Source organism: Centruroides vittatus, unplaced genomic scaffold (assembly GCF_030686945.1).
Source record: "Centruroides vittatus isolate TY-2023 unplaced genomic scaffold, ASM3068694v2 contig_3060, whole genome shotgun sequence".
NCBI classification, from domain to species: domain Eukaryota; kingdom Metazoa; phylum Arthropoda; class Arachnida; order Scorpiones; family Buthidae; genus Centruroides; species Centruroides vittatus.
This window is the reverse complement of record NW_027121964.1, coordinates 1,211,979-1,239,330: the sequence shown is the minus strand read 5'-3', so window position 1 is coordinate 1,239,330 and position 27,352 is coordinate 1,211,979. Positions and strand designations below refer to the sequence as shown.

The following is a 27,352-nucleotide window of genomic DNA, read 5'->3' as shown; positions in this document are numbered from 1 at the left end:
GCACTGAAAAAATTAGCTCAGGAGATCTACATATTTCAAGATCTAGAAAAGAGATTTTGGTATTTTGTTCCTCTTCCACAGTGAACCTGATGGTAGGATATATAGAAGCTAACATTTGAATAAAGTTGTCTAATTCCTCTGCAGAGCCATCCCATGCGAGTAATATGTCATCTACATATCGTAGATACATGACTGGATAGTGGATTGCTAATGGGGCATGGAAAATGCGATACTCTATATTCTTCATGATGAGCTCTGCTAAAATGGGTGACGGGGGAACCCATTGGCACACCTTGGGTTTGTTTGTATACGTTACCGTTAAACTGAAAATAATTGTTTTCTGTGACGAGTAAGAGGGACTCTCGCAAGTGTAACTTAAATTTGGTACCCAGGTAGCAGGTAGGCCCGGCGTTGCTCGGGCAAAAGTAACGATAGCGAAGATTGAGATTATTACGTTATAGTCACAAAAGAAAAAGAGTAATTTCATCAACAAACTAAGTATTTCTAATGAAAGGTCAAATTTGAAAATCGAATGCTTCTAATATTGTTCGATTTTCACCACGTGTACTGATTATATCATTCGATTTTCATCGAATGTTCTAAAGAAGAAAGGTCGAGAAAAACCGAACTAATCTGTTTAAGTTTGAAAATCGAATGTGTTCTAACATATTACTCTTTTTCTTTTTTTTCCAGAGCCCGTAAATCTTGCACGTTGCTTTCTCTTGTTCTCCATTGTTACTTGACACTTCCATTGTTGACACTTCCATTGTTACTTAACACTTTGAATTCTTAAATTTGGTACCCTAACTGTGTACCAAATTTCAACTTTCAACTCCTAACCGTTTTAGCAAAAATTAAGATTATTATGTTACAGTCAACCTTACCCATTTTCACAGAATGCAAGAATTGGGTCCCCCCTGTTTCCAGACTAATTACAGAATTTTTAGATGGGTCTAAAAATATGTTCGATTTCCTGCAAAAACGAAAAAAACTGCATCTGCGTCTTGCACGTCGCTTTCTCTTAACAATTTCATTGTTGACAATTCCATTGTTACATAACACTTTTATTGTTGACAATTCCATTGTTACGTAACAATGGAACGAAGCCTCTTATCAAGACTAATTAAAAGTAAACGCAAAACAATATCAGAAGAAGAAGACAGTTTGTATGTAGCCCACCTCCTCTTCACTAAGCAGTGCAATCCAGAATCTCTCTACCAACAACTGGATAAGATAAGAATTTTAGCTAACAAAAAAGCATATGAAATCAGGAAGAAATTGAATAACAAGTTTTCTTGATTACAAAAAACATCCTGCCGTAAACGAAGTAAAACTACAGAGATTCCATATTACAATTTTGCAAATACAAAGGTGCCAGAAAATATTCACCGAATAATATCACGCGGGCCGAAACATATACCCGTTCCAAGGTTGGATTATTCACAACTAATTCCTCCCACCATGGTGGCTATAAAGAACACTCGCTGTCCAGGGTTACAACATAAATTGGAACTTTCCACAATATCAAGCATCGCATCACAACGACGTTCGAAAACCAACAAGTCGAACATACAAACGGCTCAGACAGTAAAATTATACCTCGGAAGTAATCATCTAAATCTTTTAGTTGCTGATAAAGATAAAAGATTTGTGCTATGTAAACACCAGGATTTCTTATCAAGAGCCAATGAATTTCTTGAACAATCCAAGTCGGTTATACTAAAAAAGGACCAGACAACATCAATACTAAAATACTAAGGAAAACACGAAAGGTCATAGCTCTCCCAGGAGTAACAGCTTCATTAGCAGGACCTCTCAATCCACCAACTAATGTTGCTTGCCCAAGATTATTCTTCGAAGCAAAAACTCACAAACCTGCATGGCCTTTAAGACCCCTAGTTAACAAACGCTCCCACCCAACATACCTCCTAGAGGCTGCACTAGCAAAACACGTTAGTCCCACCCTCCGATTTGGTAACTACAGCCGCTTTGGATGCCAAAGCTTTCATAGTCACTAAATTGAATAACCTTCCCAGTTGTTCGTACCGGTTGTATAAAATAGACGTAATTTCCCTATATCCATCGGTACCACACTTTGAAGCCGTCATGCTTATAAATGCCTTACTACTGAGCTCTGGTTACCCAACATCACATGTGTTACACTTGCGAGAGGCCCTCTTACTCGTCGCAGAAAACAATTATTTTCGGTTTAATGGTAACATATACAAACAAACCCAAGGTGTGCCAATGGGTTCCCCCGTCACCCATTTTAGCAGAGCTCATCATGAGGAATATAGAGTATTGCATTTTCCATGCCCCATTAGCAATCCACTATCCAGTCATGTATCTACGATATGTAGATGACATATTACTCGCATGGGATGGCTCTGCAGAGGAATTAGACAACTTTATTCAAATGTTAGCTTCTATATATCCTACCATCAGGTTCACTGTGGAAGAGGAACAAAATACCAAAATCTCTTTTCTAGATCTTGAAATATGTAGATCTCCTGAGCTAATTTTTTCAGTGCACCACAAAAACAACAGCATACCACATGTTATCCCTGCAACTGCCTTCCAACCTACAAATTTTGTAAATTCTGCTATTACTTCTCTCATTCGGAGAGCGCTCCTCTTACCATCCACCCTAACATTAATAGATAAAGAATTGCACCTTATTAATAGGGCGGTACATAATGCTGGGTATTCTACTTCCAGATTTCATTATCTCCTTAACCGTGTCAAGAAGAAATTATTTCCAAAATCTTTCCTCTGCAACAAAGAAGAACTCACTTTAGTACAACCTCCAATACTGTTTTTTGGCCATACATCCCTAAAAATAACACGTATATTTAGAAAACAGGGTTTTTGTTGCCCATAGTCCCTCAACCAACATTAAGACGTATATTGTGCAACGATAGAGACTCTCTCACGTTGAATGAGAAATCGGGAATTTACGAAATCCCATTAAAACATACATTATCAGGGGAAGAAATCATTTACATAGCAGCAACCACCAGAATGCTACACTCCCGCATTCTCGAACACCAAGGAGATATTAGAAACAACAGACCAACAACAGAATTAGCTAAAAGGGTGCTAAATCAGGATTATCTTCTGCTCTGGGGACATACAAAATTGCTAAAACGTTGCGATGATCGAAGAGAGGTATTCATATGGGAGAGTCTTTACAATCCACTTTAACACTGTGCAATGCACCGACATTAGAAATCCTGCAACTATGGATGTCATTATTTAAACAATCTAAATTGTAAATTTTCTTTCTCAGTTACACCACAGCCAAATACGGCACCATTATCTATATTTTAAATATTTTGGGGTCATTACGTCATCACAGCATGTTTCTACACCTATAATAGTTATTGCAATATTAATATGTATAAGTAATTCCATCCACGTGCTTCACGTAATTTAAATAGTCCATTAAAAAGCTAACTGTTCGAAAATTACAGTATTCGATTTTCGCCTGAAGATGACAGTTGTAAGCTGTTGAAAGTGCTTGCGAGTACATGTGCATGCGAGTACATCGCGGCATTACAAATCACCGTTTGTAATGCTGCAACACTGATGTGTCAATCATTCATTACTGTACGTTGGCATGAAATGTAATAATATTATTCTTTTATAGTAGTCACTATTTGTATAGTTTAAAGTTGAATGGGATATCTTGTTATTTTTATGAGATAACTGATTTTTAATTTGAATGAATTTGAGCTCTAACCCTATCTCCCACATATATCATGATCATATATATAGGGTGCCCACTTAAACATGTTCAGATGCATGAGATCTTTCCAGTATTGCATGATGTGTGTATATGATGCATGCATGCCTTGGTGCTAAAATAAAGTGAATCAATTTAAGACGATTTAGCAAAATGTGGAAATAATCTCCGACTGTAAAGGATTAAGACAACATTGCAGAAATTGATACAAAAATATTGAGCTTGATTTTGTTAGAGAATGCGTTCGAAACGACTGACTTCGGTGGAAATACAAAGATGTAGATGACCGAGCATGGCATGTAGCATTTCTGTTTCATAAATCTGTCCTATGCGTCTCTCGGTTTGCTAATATCATATGATGCTGCATCATACACCGATGCTTTTACATGATTGCTCTGTGAGCCTCTAATACATGTCTGTGTGAGAATAAAGTGGTATGCCATTGTGATGATGCTAAGTCTGATGTAGCTGTATTGCCCCACATCCTTTTTTATTGAATAATTTATTTGATTTTATTAAACCCATTATCATTATCACGGCATTTTTAAATGGATTAATTTTTTGCCCTCGGATAGACATTTAAGTATCAGTTATTTTAGCTCTGGAATGAATGTGGAATGAATGTACACTGAATGCATACACTTGTGCAGCGCCAGAAAGATATCTTTTGCCCGTAGATGAATGTTTAAGTGGACACACTATGTATCTTTATTTATTTATTTTTCAGAAAAGAAATTAATAAATATTTTAATAGAAATTTTTTAATGTTTAAAATATTTTCTGTATTTACAAAAATTAAATATTTACAATTATTCTTTCATTACTTGATATTACATTATTATAATTGACTGTCGATGGTCGTCATGTTAGCTTATATATACTGGAGGAGGCGATCGGACTGAAGGTCCGGGTAGCGTAACTGGTAACGTGTCTGCACGGATAGCAGAAGTTGCGGGTTCGAGTCCCGCTTCGGGCCGATTTCTTTTCCTCCAGTTCCAAATTATTAAAATTATTTATTTAATTTAATTATGATTATTAAGTTTAGTAAGAGATGGCGCCTAACGCCAAGCTCTAGTGCCAAATTGTCTTATTAATTATTTATTTATTATAGCCAACTCTAGCCCGATAATTTGGCTCTTGTGGATGTATAGCTTTGTAACGGGTTAGTCATTATTTATTTACATTATTATAATTATTATTGCAAAATGCTATTAAAATAACTAATAGAACAAGTCATTTTCAGAATGAAAATCTTGTTTTCATATATATGTGTAACAACAAAATTTTGTATAGGTAAATACTTACATGTACAAATTTTATCATTCTGATTTGTTATTTCGTTTGCTTTTTTCTAAGCCGCTTATTGTTTAAACAGTTTCCAGTACTTCCTTTTGCTGGATTATGAATACTCTGATACAATAACTTGGCACTAGATGAGTTATCCAAAATTTTGGTTAATTGTTCCAATGACATATTATTTAATTCTGCAATATTTTTTACTTTATTCATGATTAGATAAATGTTCTTTGAATTGATACCTGGTAAACGTGACAGGAAATCCTGCAATAATAATAATATTATTAATAAAACCAATTAAAGAAAGATTTTTAATGGAATGGATATAAAAATTAATTAAAAATTCAGTTATAAAACATATAAAACAAGTTGCATGACTAATGTGTCAGAAACCTGAGGAGGGATTAAGACAAATTTAATCCGAAATGCATTGCTGTTTATAAAGGAAAAGAATAAAATAGCAGTGTTTTTTTTTTAGAAAATCTTGATCTTTGATTTTATACACATATTGGGAAAGAAAACCAATTAGAGGTTTCACTAGTCTTATGTTTTATAACTGAATTTTTAATTTATTATTATTACTGTATTTTCATGGAATGGCCTGCATAAAAACAGGGGGAGACCAGCATGCTGGAAATCCTGGGGTTACCAGCATGCCGGTTAAACTGCGACTAAAATATAAAATTAATCAGATCTAACAAAAACTAATCATTAATTAAATGTTAAAGAAAACATTCTTCAGAGTACAATAAATTAGTAACATTGTAATTTGATTTACTTAAAATCAGGAAGAGGGTTTTCATTTACAAGACAATAAAATAATTAACGACTTATTGATGGTGGGCTATACCGACCATCTACCCCAACCTTAAAAATAACACACTGATTAACATTGACTTTGTATGAAATTTGAGTAAGTCGAGATAATTTACAGCAAATTTCTTAAATTTAATATGTTTATTTTTGTATTTTTGAATCAAATAACAATAAAACACACATTTAAAAAAAGCAATTTTGGAATTCCACGAGTATTTTACGTCGTTAGAAAGAAAACAAAATGAAGAAATTAAACATATAATCATAGTTTTTGATGTAATGCTGACAGTTTCACAGTTTTAGAACGAAAACATGTTCATTTTTACATGACATAACTCGTTCGTTTTTAATGCACCCTCTAGAGAGGGATCTATAACCTCACTTAAATCTGTATGTGGTTTTTACCATAAAGAAATACCTGATTTCATGGTCTCCTCGGATAGACCGCAATGCCAGTCATTCCACGAAAATACAGTGTTACGTTGCAAAAAGCTCGATTCTGGTGCCAAGTGCTATGCCAGACTAAAGTCAAGGCAACTCAAACAACTGTAACATTAATCTTCTGTGTTATTGGTATATGTGTCCATGTCTAGAAACTTCCTAACGATGTGATATGTGTTCAATATTGTGGCTTTCTATAGTGTCGTGTATGTTTTTATTATGGGTTTAACATTTCTAGACTTTCATGCAGTGTATGTGTATGACAGAAGTGGAAGAGAAGACAACAGGCACAATAAACACCCTATCCATCCTCCACGGTTGCCTTATTTCTTGGATGAGTGGAACATGTTGATTTTTTTCACTGTAAATATTTTTTATGTCATGAATGTTTAGGATGGAGATGTCTATAATATAAGTGATCTTATTGCATTTGTCAATCAAAATGATGTCATATCTATTGTGATGAATAGTTTTATATGTGATTATGGTGCTCTCATAGTATTTTTGTATCATTTTCTAATACTGTCTGTGGAGTATCCATGTAGTACGGTACCTGGGTGTCTAATAAACTGTGTTTTAGTGTAAGCTCTTTGTGTATTATATTTGATTATGCCTACGTAAACAGTCTATTTGTGCCGAGCTTGCAACCAGAGGTTACATGTTATATTGTTACTGGCAGAATGTGGCATTCATTATTATTACAAAATTAAACATAAAATTAAATAATGATGATGACGATAATTTTGTATTTACATTACCTGAGCTGCTGTATTATATTTATCCGATGAGGATTCTGTTGAGTTGCATTTATCTGAAACTTTTGCAACTTGATCTACTTGAGGTTGTTCTTTACCAAACTAAAAAGTAAAAATTAGACTATTGAATATTTTACAAATTATGAGAAATAACATGAAATAAGGAAAATTAACTCATTAATGACTAACTTTGAATCTAATATATTTAGTAAATTTCACACTTCAGAAAAATTAAGAATTAATATTTTAACATTTATACTTTAATAATACTAGTAATTGCAATAAACAAGTTAATAATTAAATCAAAATTACTTATCTTATTCATTCTAATAAAGTTTTAACAGTTAAAAAACAAAAGTTATACTTCATATGTTTTGTTGGGAAGTATGTTATCTATGATTATATATTAAAGCCAAACAATTACCAGATTAAATCGGGCTAATATCATTTGGCTTTAATGTATAATCATAGCTCGACGTAATCTGGTAATTGTTTGGTTTCAAACTATGTCATCGTTGTTAATTATTTGTTACTCTTCGCTAATATCATGTCAAAATTACTTTAAATGATTAAAAACACCCACCTTAATGATGATTATCTTTCTGAACTGTATGTTATAAATTCAATTTTATGACTTCTTAAAAGTATTGTCTTTTCCTAAATAATCTTTACTAAAATATAGGTGTGTCTATACTCTATGCCAGGGGTGGCCAACTTTTGTGCACATAAGATCTACTTTTTATCGTAAAAATGTGTCGCGATCGACTTGTTGTCATAGGCATAGTCTAAGTGGGGAGGGGGAAGTGTGAAATACATATTATGTTTATACACTGTTTCAGTACGAAGTGCACTCACTGCTTATGTGTCGAGTCATAACTGCATGCATACAGTTGCGTTCGGTTACAAATATAATACATTAAGTCAAAACATCGCTAGCGATCGACCAAAATTGGCTTGGCGATCGACTTGTTGGCCACCCCTGCTCTATGCAATGCAAATGGCAGAAAATGTGTTGATAATTTTCATTATTAAACTTTAGATGTATAAAAAACATAAAAATTATACTCTAAATTGATAATAAGTCTGATTATAACTTGCTTTATTAGGTTATATAGCAAAAGTTTAAGAAAAGATCCGAGTTGCTTAACTTTCCTGGCAACATTTGGTGGCACCATCTGTTATCTTAGTTAACAATATAAAAAGTTTTTAATAATATCATGAAAAGGCAAAAAGCTTAATTTTGAGAGTAGAGATGGGTTTTATAAAAAAATTATAAATGCTAGTAAGAAGTAAAATCATCATTAAGTCCGATCCTACCGAGAATACACACAATCCCCTCTATCTACCCACCCCCTCGACCTTTAATCACCAAAATTTAATAGCATCAATCCCCCTAATAAACTTCCCTGCAAAATTTCAGGAATTTTCAACAAAAAAAGCACAGGAGTTATTAAGCTTCAAATAGGATGAACAAAATCGTGCCACCACCACACACAAATTACCCTAAAGTTTTTTGCCTTTGACATTTCAAGGTGCCAAGTCCAAAAATGTAAAAATCTTACGGATCATCATTTTTTGACCGATTGCAATAATTTTCCTCTATTATATATAACATCCAGTAAAGTAAAAATAAATTAAAATTTATTAAATTTTATACATATTAATGCAAAAATAACAAATAAAATCCTATTTAAAGCTGAATATTAATGAATTATTTATAGGATAGGAACTACTATGAATAAAAAAAATCACAATAAGAAAATCATTAATTAATATTAGTTTAATCATAATTTCAAATGAATGAGACAAAGTAAGGATTACATATTAGTAACATTATAACCCTTAATTACATAAATTTAAAAGATATCGTACAGTGTACACCTTTTATTTTAGTGGATTTTTGTGCGTTCATTTACTAAATTTTTTTAGCAATTTTTAACCTTTATATTTTACAGTTTTCCTCCCTTTTTAAATTTTTTACTCCAGTTGTCACCAATAAATATACCATTTCAGATACGTATAACTAAGGACTGAGGAACGGCACATAGCCCAAAATGTATATCCTTTTTAGATAATAAAGTCTTCATAATCAATAAGCGTATTCCTGTATGATAAGTTTTCTACAGCAATTCTGCACTTACTTCCAATGAAATACTAAGTAAAAATTTACTTTTCCATTTTTTTTATAATATTTATTATTTTGAAATAAATAATACACATATTTTAAAATATGAGTACAATTTTTAAACTTACTTTTAATATTTCAAACATTTCAGCAGAAGCGTACGGAGAATGGCACCAAAGAATTCTAAGGTGAGGAAAATGCAATGTCAGAAGTATTAATTTTGAAGATACATTTTGTGCTGAAACTTCACTCGATAAATAATATTTTCCCTAAACGTTTCCATAAAAATGAAAATACATGAGCTTGTTATAATTTGATAATAAACAATCATTGTAACTTAATAATAACTAAATTAATATAAACTTAAATCAAAATGCAGTGACTCTAGTATATTGCTGTCTTGTTATAAAGCTATGAAGAGTTGTGTTGACAATGAAATAGTCAGCTTATATGCAGATAAATCAATACCTTTCTGATAGAATTTTATCTAAAATGTATAGTATGCTGAGTAGCAAATAACTCCTTTTGTTTTTAAAATGTAGAGCCACTTTGAAGGTCATCAACCTAGGCTGTTAAAGTACATAAAGTCAACTGATCATTAAGATCAGTATTAGAGAAAACGTTTGCTCAACCACAACCCTTGAAAAAGCTCTACATAATTTTTTGTCAATTGCGAATTGTAAGACTAATTGTACTGTTGACAATTCATTAGAAAAGAGGTAGTCAAGGCTCTATTTTCTATTTCAGTAGAAGCTAATAATTTCCTTACCTTTCCTGACTACAAAAGCCTTTATCTTTCCATGCACATCAAGGCAGCTATCTCTCTAATGAAGAAATGTATGTGTGCTAATGATTAAGTGCCATTAGACAAATTCAAAGCAATAGCAGATTATTTGTATCTAATGTTAAATAACTCATACTTCTCATGGATTAACAAATTTTATTTACAGAAAAGAGGAGTCTCTATGGAGTCACCAGCATTTAGAGATTAGCTGAGGTTGTGGTCAATAGGTAGAAAGTCCTTGCATTAAAGAATTTCAGAGAAATACAGGGTGTCTCAAAAGAAAGTTTATATTTGATTTATCAATTTAAAAGAAAGTTTGACGTCTGTCGTTAAAATCTTTATTAATTATTAAAGTACACAGCTTAGGAATTTACTTCTTAAAAATAACGTCATCTAAATGTAAACCATTACGCTCACGGGCACTCATTTAAATGAACAGCAAAATTTCCCATGACAGCTTGGCATGTAGATTTCCATGATGGCTGCCATTTTGTAACGGATATTTTCTCTCAGCTGCGCACCAGAAACCCCTACATTCTCCTAAGGTGACTGTGGCCCGTACTTTTTTGAAGATGAAATGGGATGGTCAGTTAAAGTGACTTCAGAACATTATGAGAAGAAGTTAGACGACTTCTTGGTACCTGAACTGCAAAACTTTCCTGGCTATAACCGAAGAACATGGTTTCAGCAGGACAGAACCACGTCCAACATCCATCGTCTCTGCCACGAATTCGAATTTCCCAGGGAAAATTTCACGAACTCATGGCAGAGACGTATTGGATGTATGTGACGTGGTTCTGTCCTGCTGAAACCATGTTCTTCGGTTATAGCCAGGAAAGTTTTGCAGTTCAGGTACCAAGAAGTCGTCTAACTTCTTCTCATAATGTTCTGAAGTCACTTTAACTGACCATCCCATTTCATCTTCAAAAAAGTACGGGCCACAGTCACCTTAGGAGAATGTAGGGGTTTCTGGTGCGCAGCTGAGAGAAAATATCCGTTACAAAATGGCAGCCATCATGGAAATCTACATGCCAAGCTGTCATGGGAAATTTTGCTGTTCATTTAAATGAGTGCCCGTGAGCGTAATGGTTTACATTTAGATGACGTTATTTTTAAGAAGTAAATTCCTAAGCTGTGTACTTTAATAATTAATAAAGATTTTAACGACAGACGTCAAACTTTCTTTTAAATTGATAAATCAAATATAAACTTTCTTTTGAGACACCCTGTATTAAACTGATAGTAAGATAGGTAGATGACTATTTTAGTTTTTCCAAATAATAAACATGAGTCCAAGAATTCATAAATCATATTGGTAAAAATCTCATAGAAATCAAATTCTTAAATTCATAAAGAAAATGTTTTCAGCTCTTTTCAATATAATATTAACTAATAAGATGCAAACTTCTCTGTGTTTGTTAACAAAAAATAGAAAAACCTTTTAAATTCTTTGTAGAATTTTCAGCTAATTCATTATAGAATAAAATATTTAAATTACTTTTTGTTCTTAAATTTGAAGTAACATTTTAAAATAATCTTAAACTTAAAACATGCCCATTGTGTGAATGATATAGCTATATTGCAATTACCAGTCGCTGCCAACCTGAGTGCTCTTGTACCCTTTAGCTATATTATAGATCTGGTTGTGAATCCAATGTAATAATAGCTATACTTGTGTATCATCCAAATATGAATAATTATGAAAAATTTTTTGTTTTTTTGTCAAATTTGAATTTTGTTATCTTTTAAGAACAATTATTTATTTGTTTAGTTAAATACAATAAAAGTGTATTTTCTAAAAAGTGTTTATTTATTTATTTATTTCAATTCAGATCACATACTTGTTCATTACAGTCTCAGAACTAAAGTGAGTACATAAGCAATAATACTTTTCTGTGAAATTAAACTTCTCATACATACTTAATTTCAATTACACAAACATATCTATATAAGTAAAAATAGATAAACTAATTTGTCAATTTTTTTAACACATGCATTTGGAAAACCTACTTTATTATATAATGGACACCCTTTTGCCCAAATCAGTCTGTTAAATTGAAGTTTTACTGTATGTAAGAGAGGAAAACATTTTTTGTAAACCCATGGCAGACCCCACTCCTTTATAGACTGGAAATTTGACAATGCTATTATGCACAAACTTGTAGTCTTTAGAGCAGTAGTTAGCAGAGCTATAATCCATTCTTCTCTGAAAATTGACAGAAATGCAGTTTCAAAGGATTAAAAATGTAGTATGTAATCAGTTTCCGAGACAACAGTGGATAGTATTACCAAAGCATTCTACAGGAAACGGGACAGGAAGCATAATGATGATGATGATGATGATGATAAAGGTAGATAAGAAGTATGAGTCATTATTGGTAAAGCTATTACCACACACAATTCAAGTATACATTGGTAATAAAAATATTACCTTCTGTTATGAATATTCTTCATTGCAACAAAGATGACATACTTTCAAAATCAGGTGTACCTAGCTCTAATTCTGAAGCTATCTAAATGTAAGGAGAGTTTCTATTACATCAGATCTGCCACAAGATTGCTTTCAAAAAGAATAAAAGAGCATTTTTACTTTGGTTATATTGGGTCAATACAAAATTAGTACCACACTTATGCAATGGACTTGCAATCGTGAGTTAGATGTATTCTAGAATAAATCAGTTCTTATTGATGAATGTTGAGACAACTTACTGATTAGGATTCTACAGCAAATATACATTTTTGCTTATCTAAATACATTGGCATGATCAATAGTAGAGATATGATGAGTGCATGCTAGAAGCCAATGCTAGACAGCATAAACTTCACAACTCATAACCAGGCTAATGATAAATTTAACCTAATATAACAATAGCTATAGTGGCTTACAATTACTTTGTTTACATTATAATTATACAGTGGAACCCCGATATAACGCGCATGTCGGGCAGGAAACAACACCCGCTTTATACCGAGCAGTGCGGTGTAACGCGGTTCACCTCTTTACTTAAGCAATAATGTCAAGCTTTTCTTTTACTCATCATGCATACAATAATTAAACACTATTCAAAATAAATGCAGAAACTCAATACATACACAATTACTCAATATGCATTAACAATAAAATGCGCTACTCACTAACGCCTCACGGACCTGTATAAACGTGTTTGAGCTTATCACGTCGCAAACATCGCCCATGTTATAACAGAGTGCACGGTATAGTGAGCAGCACTATAACGAAGGTCCACTGTATATGTATAAATTTATTGTATTTTCACATTGATGATTTCATACTTGTCTATTCCGTACTGTATTTCAAATACAAAAGTGGTTGTTCTTTATGTTTTAAATTTATGTTCCATTTGCTGTTGTATAATATATTTAAAGCTGAAAATGACTCAATGAGAGTTTGGTTTCCGTGATAAGCAATGGCACAGAATATTATAAATTATAAATATTTTAATTTATTCAAGATATAAAATTTTAAAAAGTAACATACCTGTAAAGAAAATGATTTATTTTGGTCAAACTCAATTAAGAGAATTGGTTTTTTATAATATCTACTCATCGATTTTACTTGATTATAAAGGCGACCGCTGTTCAATGAACCAATTAAATCACTTAAGCTTTTTCTTTCAACACACATATCAGGAGTCAAAATATAATCACCTATCTGAAAAAATCAAATATTGTACTTAATAACCTAAAAGTTTATAACTTAATTTTTGATTATGCCGAATACCTCCAATGTTACAGGTTCAATATCTATTCCTCTGTGATGAATTAAAGATGGAAGCTCACTTCTAAATTCTCTTAGATCAACTATAATCTGTTTTAAAATATAAAATGTTTTTAAGTTAGAGAAAATAAAAATAAATATATTTAAAAGAAAATATGAAAAAGTCATACAAAAATCTTATAAATTTCTTAGTATATGAAATTAATTTCAGAGAATCAAAGTATGAATTTGTTGAAGTTACAGAATACAATAATTTAATTGTAAATAATTCTCTTGACTCTTTCTAACTTTTTTGGAAATTTACTTTAAATCTAATATGTTTTCAAATTTATCAAATTAAATATCCAATCTCTGAATACTATCTCTCTAGGAAAAGCACCAAAGTGAGATCCTTATCCCCAAGTAAGAACCTTAGTTTATTTTATCAAAGAAGTATTTCAGTGGTAATTAGAGTAACTACTTCACAATCTAGTTCATAAACTTATGAAATCATTTTTACACAGTTCAAATTTTTGTCCATGAAAAGTGTTGCGTTTTCATTCTTGTTATCCACGAAATTGTTGAAAGACGATTTTGTGGTCTCGTCACTTCACTTCTAAATATTATAAGTTCCTTTCTCATTACTAACAGTAGTAGTAAAAAAACTAAAGGATTATGTGCTTTGTTAACCATCTGTTTCTTTTTTCTATAAATTTCCATTTATATTTGGGAGTCCAACTTTGGTGCACTTTGTCTGTATATAAAATAGAATGCACACATTCCATATTCTTTAGTGCATCTTATTACGAATTGTGTTACAAAATACCTTTTGTTGAACTGTTGCCTGTTTAACTTGACTTCCACCTTTCCTGGGATTTACAGTTTCGTTAGCAGGAGCGGCATTTCTGACGAGATCTGGATGATCATCGGTTTTACCATCTCTATCTTCAGGAATAGCCATAATCTATCAATAAAAATTAATTTTTAATTGTTTAGTATATAGTACTTGAATTAATTAAAATAATTCTAAAATTTAATTAAATTCAGGAAGAATTTATTAATTGCACAAATATAAAATGAATGCTATTAACAAATACTTTTCTACAAACATTGAAGTACAGAAATTTTGTCCTTAAAAATTATATTTCATTTTTAAGTTTTCGTGATTTGATGAAATAAACATTGTTTACAAATTTTAGCGAAGATACAGAGCAAGACAATGATTTTTTAAAATTACTATTACTATTTAAAACAACTTGAAATAAACCAGCAATGAGTTGCTCGACTTTCTTGGCAACATTTAAAATTTTGGTGGCACCATCTATTATCATATTTTATTTTAAAACTTTTTATATTTTTAACTATAAAATAGCAAAATGCTTAATTTTGAGGGTAGGGATGAGTTTTATAAAAAATTGTAAATGCTAATAATTAATAAAATCATCATTAAGTCTGATCCTACTGGAGATACACATGACCCCCATTATCTCCCCACCCCTTGACCTTTAACTACCAAAATTTAATAGCATCAATCCCCTAATAAACAAATCTCCCTGCAAAATTTCAGAAATTTTCGAAAAAAGCACAGGAGTTATTAAGCTTCAAAGAGCATGCCAGCCACCCACCACGCTAACATCCAAACATACAGAAATTACCCCTGAATTTTTTTGCATTTATCAATGTTTTGAGGTGTCCTAAGTTCAAAAATGTAAAAATCAGGAGGGGATCATTTTTTGCCGGATTCCCATACTTTCCCCTCTGTTACGGTTGATTTACACACAACTGTGACGTACGTGCCAGCACAGTGACCGTTTGGTGCAGTAAGCATCGATAAATATTGCACATAGCCAATCAAAGTTTCGTCTACGACACTTGTACAATTGACAGAATACAGATCATGTGTCGTAGACAAAACTCTGATTGGCTATGTGTGATATTTATCGATGCTTACTGCACCAAATGGTCATTGTTGTTTGTAAATCGATCCTTATAACAGCTGGGAAAGTAAAATGAAAATAATTTTTTTAGAACAATATAATTTATATGTAAACAAAATTCTAGCAGCTTTTATGCATTGCATCAAATATTTTCACTTTCACTGTTTTAAAAATCATTGTTATTTTAAAATAGCAAATGATTGTATAGTAAGTGTAGTCTGTGGGGCCTTACTATAAAAAAAGAAGGAAAAAGGATAAAAAATAAATAAAAACAAATGACTTAAAACTACTTATATAACTGAACCAATATTTTTATCAAATTTTTCTTACACTTTTCTCTCTAATAAGAAATTCAAAAGCTTCTTTTTCTTTTCTCAATGTAGTTAAGTAACGTTGTTCTTCTGCAGAGTCTCCATATATTAAAAAGTATACTTTTATTGATAAATGAGGATTTAATGCTTGAAACATCTTTAATAAAAAAAAACCATTTTTCATAAAGTTAAGGCAATAATTTTTAATAATAAAATAAAATAAGACTTATTTTATTTAAAATGCATTTAATTTTTAGTTTTACGTTAAAATCATTTTTTTTTTAATAATCAAAACTATAAAAAATAAAAACTCTTGCCTCTATTAAACGAATTGCACCAATATCAGCATTATATAATATAATATAATTAGGTTCGTTTGCTTGTAAAACTTTTTGTAAACTGAATGGATCGTTACTTCCACGTAATGCTTGAATAATTGTTATTGGAGAAGTTAAATTTTTCTCTTCTGCTATGCTATCCTTATCTTCATTCTTTACTTGTTCTACTTCTGAATCTGTCTTTATAAAGATATTGATGTATTTAAATAAATTTTGCTTAAAAATTTCTTATTCATTTTCAATAGCAGATATTCTAAATTTATTAATATATTGTATGTGTATTTATCAATATTAACCTTTAGATCTGAAGCTGTTACAAAACATAAAACTTTTAAATAATCTATTGTTATATGTCGGTACGAAGAATGTATCTATTGTTATATGTTCGGTGATGCAAGCATCGTTGCCATACCTTGGACCCCTCTCTATATGTATCTGCAGAATATTTAGGAAGCGCAACCTGGTACTGCCATTAGCTCCACTTCCAAACTTGCGCAAGCTTCTGTGTAACGACAGAGACAAGCTCTCCACACTAGAGAAATTGGGGGTCTATGCTGTTCCATTGAAAAATCTAGCAATGGGAATAAGCACACGATATATCGGGGCCACCACCAGAATGCTTGTCAGCCGCCTCGCCGAGCACCAGGACGATGTGGTGAGGGGTAGGCACACCACAGAGCTAGCAAAAAAGGCTCTCGAACAGGGTTTCAATCCACTATGGTCGCAAGCGCATATGCTCAAGTGCTGCAATGATAGAAAAACAGTTTTCATCTGGGAATCCCTCCTTACCACCACGTTAGAAGCATGCAACACTCCCACTCTTGAGCTGCCCAATATTTGGGTCATGTTATTCAAGCATTTAAACGCGCTTTAGCGTTATCTAATATACGATTAGTGTAAGCGCGGGTCTGCGCATGCGCGGCCTCGCTAGTCGTGGAGCTAGATGCTCGATCGGCTTTCGAATGTTTTTTTGAATTTTTAATTTACGTTCGTAACGGCTTTGGAAAAGCTTTATGCGTTCCATCCTGCATCGGTTTTGTTTCTTTTAAAGTTTTTCGGCAAATTTACGAACTTGCCTGAAGACGACGACAGTAAGGTTCGTCGAAAGTACTTGCAACAAGCAAACGTGGATATAACGCTGAACTCAGTGAACTTTTCACAACGTTTAATCTATTGTTAACTTTAAATAAATATTTGTACATATATATTATATTATTATTATAGAGTAGTATAAAATTTACGTTTTTTATCTATATTTTGCAATCATTTTATTTATTGAAACAATAAAATTAAAGTTTACATTCATCTAAAGCCGTGGTTTCCGACGTGGTTCCCCACAGGGGAACAATTCTGGAATGAATTATTAACAGTGAATTTGAAAGCCTGCTAATTGTTCTTATATCTTATTATTAATAAATTAAGCTAAGAATGTTTTTTAAATTTTCCTATTTCTACAGCATCTTCTCAGTGTCTTTTCTGTTTAGATAACCATTAAATGTATCTGCCATTTTTTCAACAAATTTCCCGTGAGTCAATGCACAACACCCATTCACCGAGTCACGTGATGTTGTGAATGAGTGCCGCAACGTCTTTTACTTGGAGTTAAAACGTCAAACGTGTACTTCTGCTTGCCGTACAAGTTTAATGTTTGTACTTGCACCTCAACCTCTCTAATGTTAGAAGTGATACTGTTCCTTATATCTAAACTTCTGTCAGAGTTGCCATTGTAATCAGATATTATCAATTTGATGAAATGGTCAGGATAGTAAGTACAAACTCAGAAAATTTATAAAAATTTCTCAAAAGATACAATACAATAAAAGTGTCTTAATCTTGTCTTTTCTACACACCTCAGGAAATAGTCTGTTATTTCCTGAGGTGTGTAGAAAAGACAAGATTAAGACACTTTTAATTTTGAGAAATAACAATTTTTTGCTCTTCAGACAAATATATTTTAACGAGTCATAAAATGAGTCATAAAATGCATGAAATGCATTTTATGACTCATTTTTCTAAATTCTTTTTAGATACATAGTAGAGACTACTTATTATAATCAAAGACATTGCTACCAGTTTCTAATGTTATAAGAAGTGGCATGTTTCAAAACATAATAGTTGAAATACATTTATAAAACTTCACTAGTGTACTAAAGATTAAACTCTAGTGAACAGGCTTAGTTATAGTTATCAGTGTTCAAGCATCTTTTACTATATATTGACTGATAACACATAATTGTTATTTTGAAAAAAACACAGAACACCAAAAGACTTAATTATAATTAATAAATTTACAATTTTTAATTGTTTTAACATGTGCTATTAATGTCAAAGTCAATAAACAGAATTTCCACTAATTACAGTATTATTTTCTTACCTTGCTTAATGCTATCATTCAGTTATCGTCATCAATACAGGTGAAGAAGTCTCAAAGTGATTACAATAAGCAGATTCTACCATACAATAAACATAGTCATTGACATACTGAATGAATATGTAATATAATACTTCAAGAATTTGAAATCTTTATTATAACTTTTAAGAATCTGAAGATATGGCATTGCCTATCTCAATTTAGTATATAAAATTATATAAACTTGTTCTTATTTTATAATTGAGCAATTTACTCTTTAGAGCTTCTACTGAAATTGTTCATTCTTGTTTACACTTTTCCTCTTTGCAAAACTGCATTTTCTATCCTGATAATTACATAATATTGATAAAATAATCTATCATTATCATTATCAGTTAATTGTCTATAAAAAGAAAAAAATGTGGATTTTCATGTTATCATTCACATTTCATAAATACTATTACTATAACACAACAATTTACAATGCAAAAAACTTCCTACCTGTGTTTTAATAATTTTAAAAACTTTATAAGCTCTAACTTAGATCCTAAAATTCAACTTTTTAATATATAACATATATTAAATGCAAATTAATTTTAAATACCTCTGGTGATGATGAATTATTTTGTGTATCTTCCTCATTCAATTCACTTTCTTTTCTTTTCTTCCCACCCTTCCTATTCTCCTTAGTCTTCATTTTTAAACTTTTTTTCTTTAAGGAGTTACTATATAATTTTCTCAGAAACTGTTGTGATCCTCTGCATAAAAACTAAATTTAAAATACAAAGCATTGTTAGTTACACAAAGAAAAAAATGCATATTCTTATTTGAATACTATACATCCTCATACGTGTATTGTATATATCATATTTTTCAAAAATCCAATGAAACAAGTTTTTTTTAATATTTTTTATTACAATACAAATAGAAATATACAAAAATAAATATGCTGTATCAAAGCACATATTAGGATTGATGTTATAACTTATTATTTGCTAACTATAATATTGCAAATGATAGATTTGTTTTCAATGTACAAGTTTAAGACATAAGAGAGGGTGCAGCCGACATTTTCTTTGCGAAAATGAAAACATCAGCCGCAACCTCTCTAAAATGTAAAAGTTCATGACATTATACTCGAAATTAAAAAAATAATAAGATTTTTAAATTTTATGTTTTCTGCAATACTTTTGATGCAAATATCTATGTAACAATATTGATAAAATATTAACTTTTTAAATACATTTTTCAATTATCAGACTTCCAGAAATAATACAATGGAGTGGCTGTATGACAGATTTCTTGGGAATTGTATTGCCCCAAGGCAAAAAGCTCTATCTCCAAAAAAGTGGAAAATCAAGTTGCACACTTAAGATCATACCTAATTAGCATCCTTTATTAAAACTGTCTAATACCTTTCATAAAAAAAAAAAATTCTGTAATTATTACAGAACATTTTGCCTTTGGGCAATAGAATTGTGTCTAAACGTTCCTACTGTCAGAACATTCTTCAGACACTGTAATGGAAACTGGTTCAAATGTGCTTGGACACAGCAATGATAGACTGTCAATTACTGCCAGGAAAATTGAATTTTGCATGGTTTTGTCATGAAATATCAACTTGGCATGTTTGTGCAGGCAGCAGAATTATGGAAGTTTGCATCTCAAGGAACAGGTGAAAAAACAAAAGATCAGCTGAAAATAGGATGTCAAGAAGCACAAGCCAACATTCTACATGATCTTTATTGTACCTAATTCACATGAATGCCTATGTCTGGTAAGATCCTCACAGGTTTCCAGATAGATTTTATAAAAAGTAAAGTAGAATTCCTCAAAATGTAGCCCAAATTATTTTTAAAGCAGTCCAAAAAGTAGCAAGTCACCCAAAAGTAGTAGCCTACAGTCCTACAAATATCTCAATCTGCTACATGTAGCCCAATGTCACAATACTGAAACCCAGCCATATTTTATGAAATAAGAGAAAAAAGGGGTAGTCCATATGTCAGGTGATACTCGAAAATGTGTTACTGTAAAAGCAAAGCCATATTGACCAGATTAGAATTGATCTTGGTCTATTCTTCTCTTATACCATGGAGACACTGATCTAAATGAATGAGTTAACATATTATGCATATCACAGTTTTGACAAAATTTTCACTCTGAATTACAAAGTAGCCATATTTTGAACTAACCAAATTCCTTAATATTAAATCCCTATATTCCTGGCTGGGACAAAAGTATGGTTACGAACTAATGGGATTTCAAACTATCTAAGTTCAAATTAATGAGGATTTCCTGTATATATATTTGTTTATATATGTTAGTCTAAAGGCCGAAATCGCTCATTGAGCGAAAAAACAGCCACAAAGCAAAATTTGCATCGTGGCATTTGTAAAAATGGACAAAATGCATTGTGGCTAATTGAAAACGGCCACAAAGCGAAATTTGTGTCGTGGCTTTCATGATATTTGACCATGACGTGTTCTGGTTAGGTTAGGTTAGGTTACTTGGTTACTTTTCAACAACATGTAATCATTTGTGAAAATCTGTTAATGTACTCGATATGTCAATGTTTTATAACAACTAATTAACTAAAAATAATTACTTTGTCAGGAACTTTTATTAATAAATCAGGTTTTTTTTTTATGAGAATCAAAAATGTTTCAGAGTTATTTATTTTTACAAGAACTATTACTGTGATATTTTGAATTGCATTTTATGTTCTTTAAGTGACATTTGCATTTTTTATCAATACAGTATCTTTTACAGTGACACACTATAAACCCCTGCTTACTTACAGAATGGATGCTGAGTGAAGTTGAGGGTACATCCTGAATGTTAATAAAGATACTCTTAGAAACTGTAAATTTATTAAGAGCATAAAGTCAATCAAGAAGACCCTTGTTTCTTAATTGATAGAGACCTGATGGATACAGCTCATAACAACAGCTAAAACATTTCTGGGAGCTGCATGTCCCCAATCAACATCAGGCACCCTAACTAAAACATTCGAACCAATTTCAACCTAACCTAACCTAACCTCAACCTAACCTAACCTAACCAGAACATGTCATGGTCAAATATCATGAAAGCCATGACACGAATTTTGCTTTGTGGTTGTTTTGAGTTAGCCACAATGCGTTGTGGCTGTTTTTACAAATGCTGCGACACATTGTGGTCGTTTTTTTCGCTCAATCAGCGATTTTGGTCTTTGAGCCTAACATATATACAAATATTAGTTTTGAATTTGCAAATAAAAAGTAAATGATATATTCATATTTGTGTCTAATAATCTGAAAAAATCTGCACAATAGAGCTAGATTACTATAAAAACAGAGGTTCTAGTTGCAAAAGAAGAAATAGTTTTAAAATAAGATTTTTGTTTGTAAAATATTTAAATAAAAATTTAATCTATAATTGAATTAAAGATGGTATTTGAGTAAGTATAAGAAATTAATTGAAAAGTTTTTAATACAAACTTCATTTAACTGTTGTCGAGTGTGATCATCATCAGTTAATATTAATGTTACTGCTGGATTAACATTTTCTTTTGTATTTTCTTTAATTTCAGCTAAAATTTCAGACAAAACAAGCCATTTTGGATTATCTTCTAGTTTTAAATCTGCGCAATTACAAAGTAAAATTAAAATTAGTTTACAATAAGTAAACAATTATATTTGTTTTATTGGTACAAACCTTCAATTCTTTCTTCTTTTAACTTTTTAATATCAAGTTTTCCGAATAATCTTTCCCTGCTTTGCTGAAATTATTGTTTATTAACAGTTTACTTCTTTGCATTATGATTTAAATTTATAATTTGAATAATATGAATTTTTAAATTACTTACAACAAACATACTCTCTGAAACATCCATAAAAAGCCAATCAGACATATTAGCATTTACTTCAACATTTTCTCTAAAAATGTAATTAGAAACATTCAATTGAATAGAGATCAGACAAAATACCATATTTTCACAGATTGTCTGGCATGTCGTCTATCTGGAGAGACCACAAAATCAGGTATTTCAATATGGTAAAAATCAAAATGCCAATTTATCCCAGGTGATTGCTGGCATGCTAATTTAAGTGAGGTTATGCATTCTTTTCTAGAGGGCGCACAAAAAATGAACAAGTTTTATTCTAAAACTGTGAAACTGTCGGCATTACATCAACAACTACAATTATATTTTAAAATCTTCATTTGTCTTCTTTCTAAGGATATAAAATACTTGTGGAATGCTGAAAGTGCTTTCTTTATGTTTATTTTATTGTAATTCAATCCAAAAAATGCAAAAATACACATATCCAATTTCAGAAACTTACTGTAAATTATCTCATCTTACACCCATTAGCATCCCCTTTGTGTGAAATTTGAGATGATGTTATTTTTAAGGTCAGGGTAGATGGTCAGTACAGTCCACACTGACTGACTGACTACTACTACTAATGTCATTAAGCCACTAATTGTTTTATTGCACTGTAAAAGAAAAGTTTGTTCCTGAGTTGTTAAGTAAATGTTAAAATAAACATTCTTCTGAATACAATAAAATAATAACTATTTTACTGTATTCAGAAGAATGTTTACTTTAACATTTACTTAACAACTAGTTTTGTTAGATCTGGTTAATTTTATTTTTTAGTCGCAGGTTTCTGGCATGCTGGTCTCCCCTGGTTATAAGTAACATGCCGGTCAATCTGCAAAAATACAGTATAATTTTAAGTATTTGTTTATACAAGACTTCAAGACAAGACAAGGGCCAGAATTGAATACAGTAGAAAGTCGAAAATCGGAATCAATTGGGGACTGGGGTTGTTCCGATTAGTCATTTGTTTCGATTACCCATTATGTACGAAAAAATACATTAACCTGTCCGATGTTCAAATTTTTCTCCGTTGCGTGTCGCTTCGTGTTGAATTTTTCTCCATTGCATGTCGCTTCGTGTTGAATTTTCGTCGATTTTAAGCCTAACGAAAATTTTTATAATAATAATCGAGGCTATCGTATCGTTAAAAATTATTTTTTATTTTGTACAAACAAAATAAATATATTGAAGAATATAAAAACATGAAAATTATACTTTAGAAGTAAATCTAGTATCAAAAACGTTTGATTCAGCATGACACAGTCCGACTGAAAATCGTTCCGATTACCGGCATTCCGATTAACGACTCTCTACTGTCTTTATAAGAATCAAGAACTTTCAAGGATATAATGAGTTTCCAAGAACAAAGTTCTCAAGAACAAGCAACAAATGTAATTCATTGAAAACAAAGAAAATAAGATAACACAATACTGCAAATTGCCATTATGGAATAGTTAACAACTAACTAACTAGTACCAAGCATTAAAGAACAAGTTTACTAACATTGTTGGCAATTATAGAGACTGAAGTTAACAATTAATTAGAGTATTAAAATTCCTAAAGAAATAGATCATGGAATAATTTGGTCTCTGTATTACTGTAATATGATTAGAATTTCCAATAGCATAACATGACCCATTTTTGGTACTGCCTTATTTGCAGTCATACGAGCTCATAAGGATTACAGTTGAGAAGCATTTGAATACCTAGCACAAATTCTTGGAAACAATGAGAATTTCTAAAAAGAATTGAATAATTCTCAATTCTTGCATTCAAATACTCCCATCTTGATTTGAAATCACTTTGGATTAAATCTAATAATTTTTTTTACTAATGTAAATGTGATTTTACTATGAAAATGAACATAACTGTATGACTTTATCTAATATAGTTTAAAGTTCAAAACAGAAAAATTTTAGTACTGTGTGATCCTGGTTTATATAGGTTTTACTACAATATTTGCTATTAATACAAAATTTAATATAATATTTAGTATTAAAAGCAGTATAAATTTAGCATATTTATTAATTTAGCAGATTTCCATTTTGAAAATCTCAGATTTTTATAACTATTTAAATAACTACTATACTTTAGAATGCCGATTATCTGAATCAATTGGGGACTGGGGTTGTTCGGAAAATCAATTTTTCGGATAACCGATTATGTACAAAAAAATACATTATTAATATAGTATATTTGTATATCCCACATTGAAATTTTTCTCCATTGCGTGTCGCTCTGCGTTGAATTTACATCAGTGTTAAGCCTAACGAAAATTTTATAATAATAATCGTGGCTATTGTATCATTATAAATTATTTCTTTATTTTGTACAAACAAAATAAATATATTGATAAATATAAAACAAAAAAAATTATACTTTAAAAGTTAATCTAGTATCAAAAACGTTCGATTCAGCACAACACACGTCCCGACACAGTCCGACTGGAAAGCTTTTGGTTAATTGACGTTTCAGTTGATCAACATTCGGATAATCAACGTTCTACTGTAGTTCATAAAATGTTTTATCACTTTGGCATACACCAGATTTATCCTAACATTTACAAGAAAGTATCTATTATAGATTTCTATGCATACAGAATAATGGCTAGAGAATGGAACAACTACAGTTTAAGATGTTACCAGTTGTTCCCATCAATTTCTTGTAGATGTGTTTACCAAGATTGAAAGTGAGAATGCTCTACATTCAACCAGGAAAAAACTATATTGATGACTATATTCATCTGAAGGATACTATGCAGAATGAAACCAATCCAGAAGATCTTGAAGAATAATGATTTTGCCATCAACATTTTCTGGAAGTCTGAGGCATATGCATGAATATACCAAAGATGCATTCACTCGTGGCAGAGACTATAGATGACCTGATATTTTCATCTTTCATGTGCAAGACACTACGGAAAGAGATCCACAAACACCTTTTTCCAGGACAGTCACCAACAGATTGATATGACTTGGTTGCTCGAGTATTCAAGAAAAACTTAACACAATAATAAAACTTATTTCCAAATCACACATTTTTGAAGACACAACTGCTTGTTCTCCACAGAGAGGCCTTCCTCAAGCACTTGCATTAATTTAGTTGAAAACAAAAATACTTGAAACAGATATTGACAAGATCATTTCAGTAAAAGTTTCAAACAGGGATAAAGACCCTAATTTTTATGATGGCTTCAAAAACATGATTCAAAATCCACATAGTGATCTCAACCTGATACCCCAATAATGATTGATGATTAATGCTCAAAGAATTATCCAAAATAATTTTTATGGAAAAATTCAAACTCGGTTAGTTTCAATAACTTTATACAAAGGAAACCTAAAAATAGTGGCTTTGCAGCCAACCTTAAGATCAACTCAGAAATACTTAACATCAGGTAGAGATTGACAATATGTGGATAGTCCTCTCCTCTCTTGATTACAAAAATTTTCCAGACACTAATGTTGAACTGTGTTATTCTATAAAAGTAATCAAATATATGTGCAAATATATTAACAAGGGAAGTGATCAAACAGCATTTGAAATGCAATATGAGAATAAAATGCTTTAACAAAATACACTAGTTTCAAATTGGAGGTATATCAGTATCAATGAAACAGTATGGAAAATCTTTGTTTTTCCAATTCACGAAACAAAACCAACAATTATGCATCTTAGTGTTTATTTAGAAAATAAGACAAAAAATATACTTCACTAAGAATTGCAAACAAAAACTTCAGATTTCACTAAGAATTAGCAACACTCTTAACAGTATTCTTTCAAATATACCAGCAAGATCCATTTGCTCAGACTCTACTCTGAAGTTCTGAAATATTATATAAATAGAATTCTTCCACAAAAGTGTTTAAGAAAACAAGGAACACAATTAGAAGGATAGTCAGATGTTTGTTCATCAGATGGACAGTCTTGTAGACAATATTTGATAGATAAACAGTGAAGGCTCTTGGTAGAGTCTTCTCTGTTCATCTATCAGATATTGAATGTTTTTATCTCAAAATGCTGCTATATGTTGTACACAATCCAATTTCTTTCCAGAACTTGAAAACCTGTTAATGATTATATATGTAATACATATCAAGAAGCATGTCTTAGCTGCAAGATCACCATTGGCAGTTGAAACTCAATCAGCTGGCAAAACTAGATATATCTTTTGTATTCTGTTAACAATTTTCTCTGTTGACTCACCATCTCAATGAGGATATTTTTATTCAAGTAAAAAAGTGCAATTCCACTATTGAAATCAGTTTCTTTCTGAACATTTTCAATAAAGCTTTGTTTAACATAGAAAACATCTGTTTATCAACAAATGGTAAAATGTTAGATTATTCAGGTATATCCCAGTCGAGAAGACAACGTTGCAAGCCATTGTTTGAAGAAATCTTGTGAAAAACATCTTATAATGTAATGGAAATGAATGATTTTGTTTCTGTCAAAGAACCAATTTTAATTCCAGAGCAGAAAGCAGTATATGATTGAATTCTCAGAGTCGTTTTCAAAAAATTATAAAATATAAATATTCATAAAATTGATAAAAATTTATTCAAAAAAAGTTAATTCATAAAAATAGACTTACCTAATTGACTTCAGAAGATTATAAAATGTAACACAATCATACTGTGTTAAATACCTAATAATAATAATAATAATAATAATAAAATTATAATTAATAAATCTTTTATAATTAAATAAATTGGTAATAAATTATTTTAAAATAAAATAAAACTATTATTCATTTTTATGTAATACAAAAAATAAACAAATTGCTGGTCCTTTCTAAAGTTAAAATTAGATACTATTTTAACAGCTGAGCTAAAAAACCCCAAATAATTTTATCTCAACATCTTGAAGGGAAT

General features: G+C 31.1%; 1 protein-coding gene across 1 annotated transcript in view; it reads right to left on the bottom strand.

Annotated features, from left to right (window-relative positions):
* Positions 1-4,488: 4,488 nt before the first annotated feature.
* Positions 4,489-27,352, bottom strand: part of mei-9 (DNA repair endonuclease XPF mei-9) — a 38,174-nt gene continuing 15,310 nt past the window's right edge. The window contains exons 9-21 of the mRNA XM_067267568.1: positions 27,073-27,126; positions 22,461-22,530; positions 22,310-22,373; positions 22,093-22,235; positions 19,218-19,382; positions 16,243-16,443; positions 15,945-16,082; positions 14,504-14,641; positions 13,702-13,788; positions 13,459-13,632; positions 9,307-9,447; positions 7,057-7,155; positions 4,489-5,305 (exon numbers count right to left, since the gene is read on the bottom strand). Of these exons, the coding sequence (XP_067123669.1) occupies positions 5,078-5,305; positions 7,057-7,155; positions 9,307-9,447; positions 13,459-13,632; positions 13,702-13,788; positions 14,504-14,641; positions 15,945-16,082; positions 16,243-16,443; positions 19,218-19,382; positions 22,093-22,235; positions 22,310-22,373; positions 22,461-22,530; positions 27,073-27,126 (1,702 nt within the window). The 3' untranslated portion in view covers positions 4,489-5,077. The remainder of the gene's footprint in view (positions 5,306-7,056; positions 7,156-9,306; positions 9,448-13,458; positions 13,633-13,701; positions 13,789-14,503; positions 14,642-15,944; positions 16,083-16,242; positions 16,444-19,217; positions 19,383-22,092; positions 22,236-22,309; positions 22,374-22,460; positions 22,531-27,072; positions 27,127-27,352) is intronic.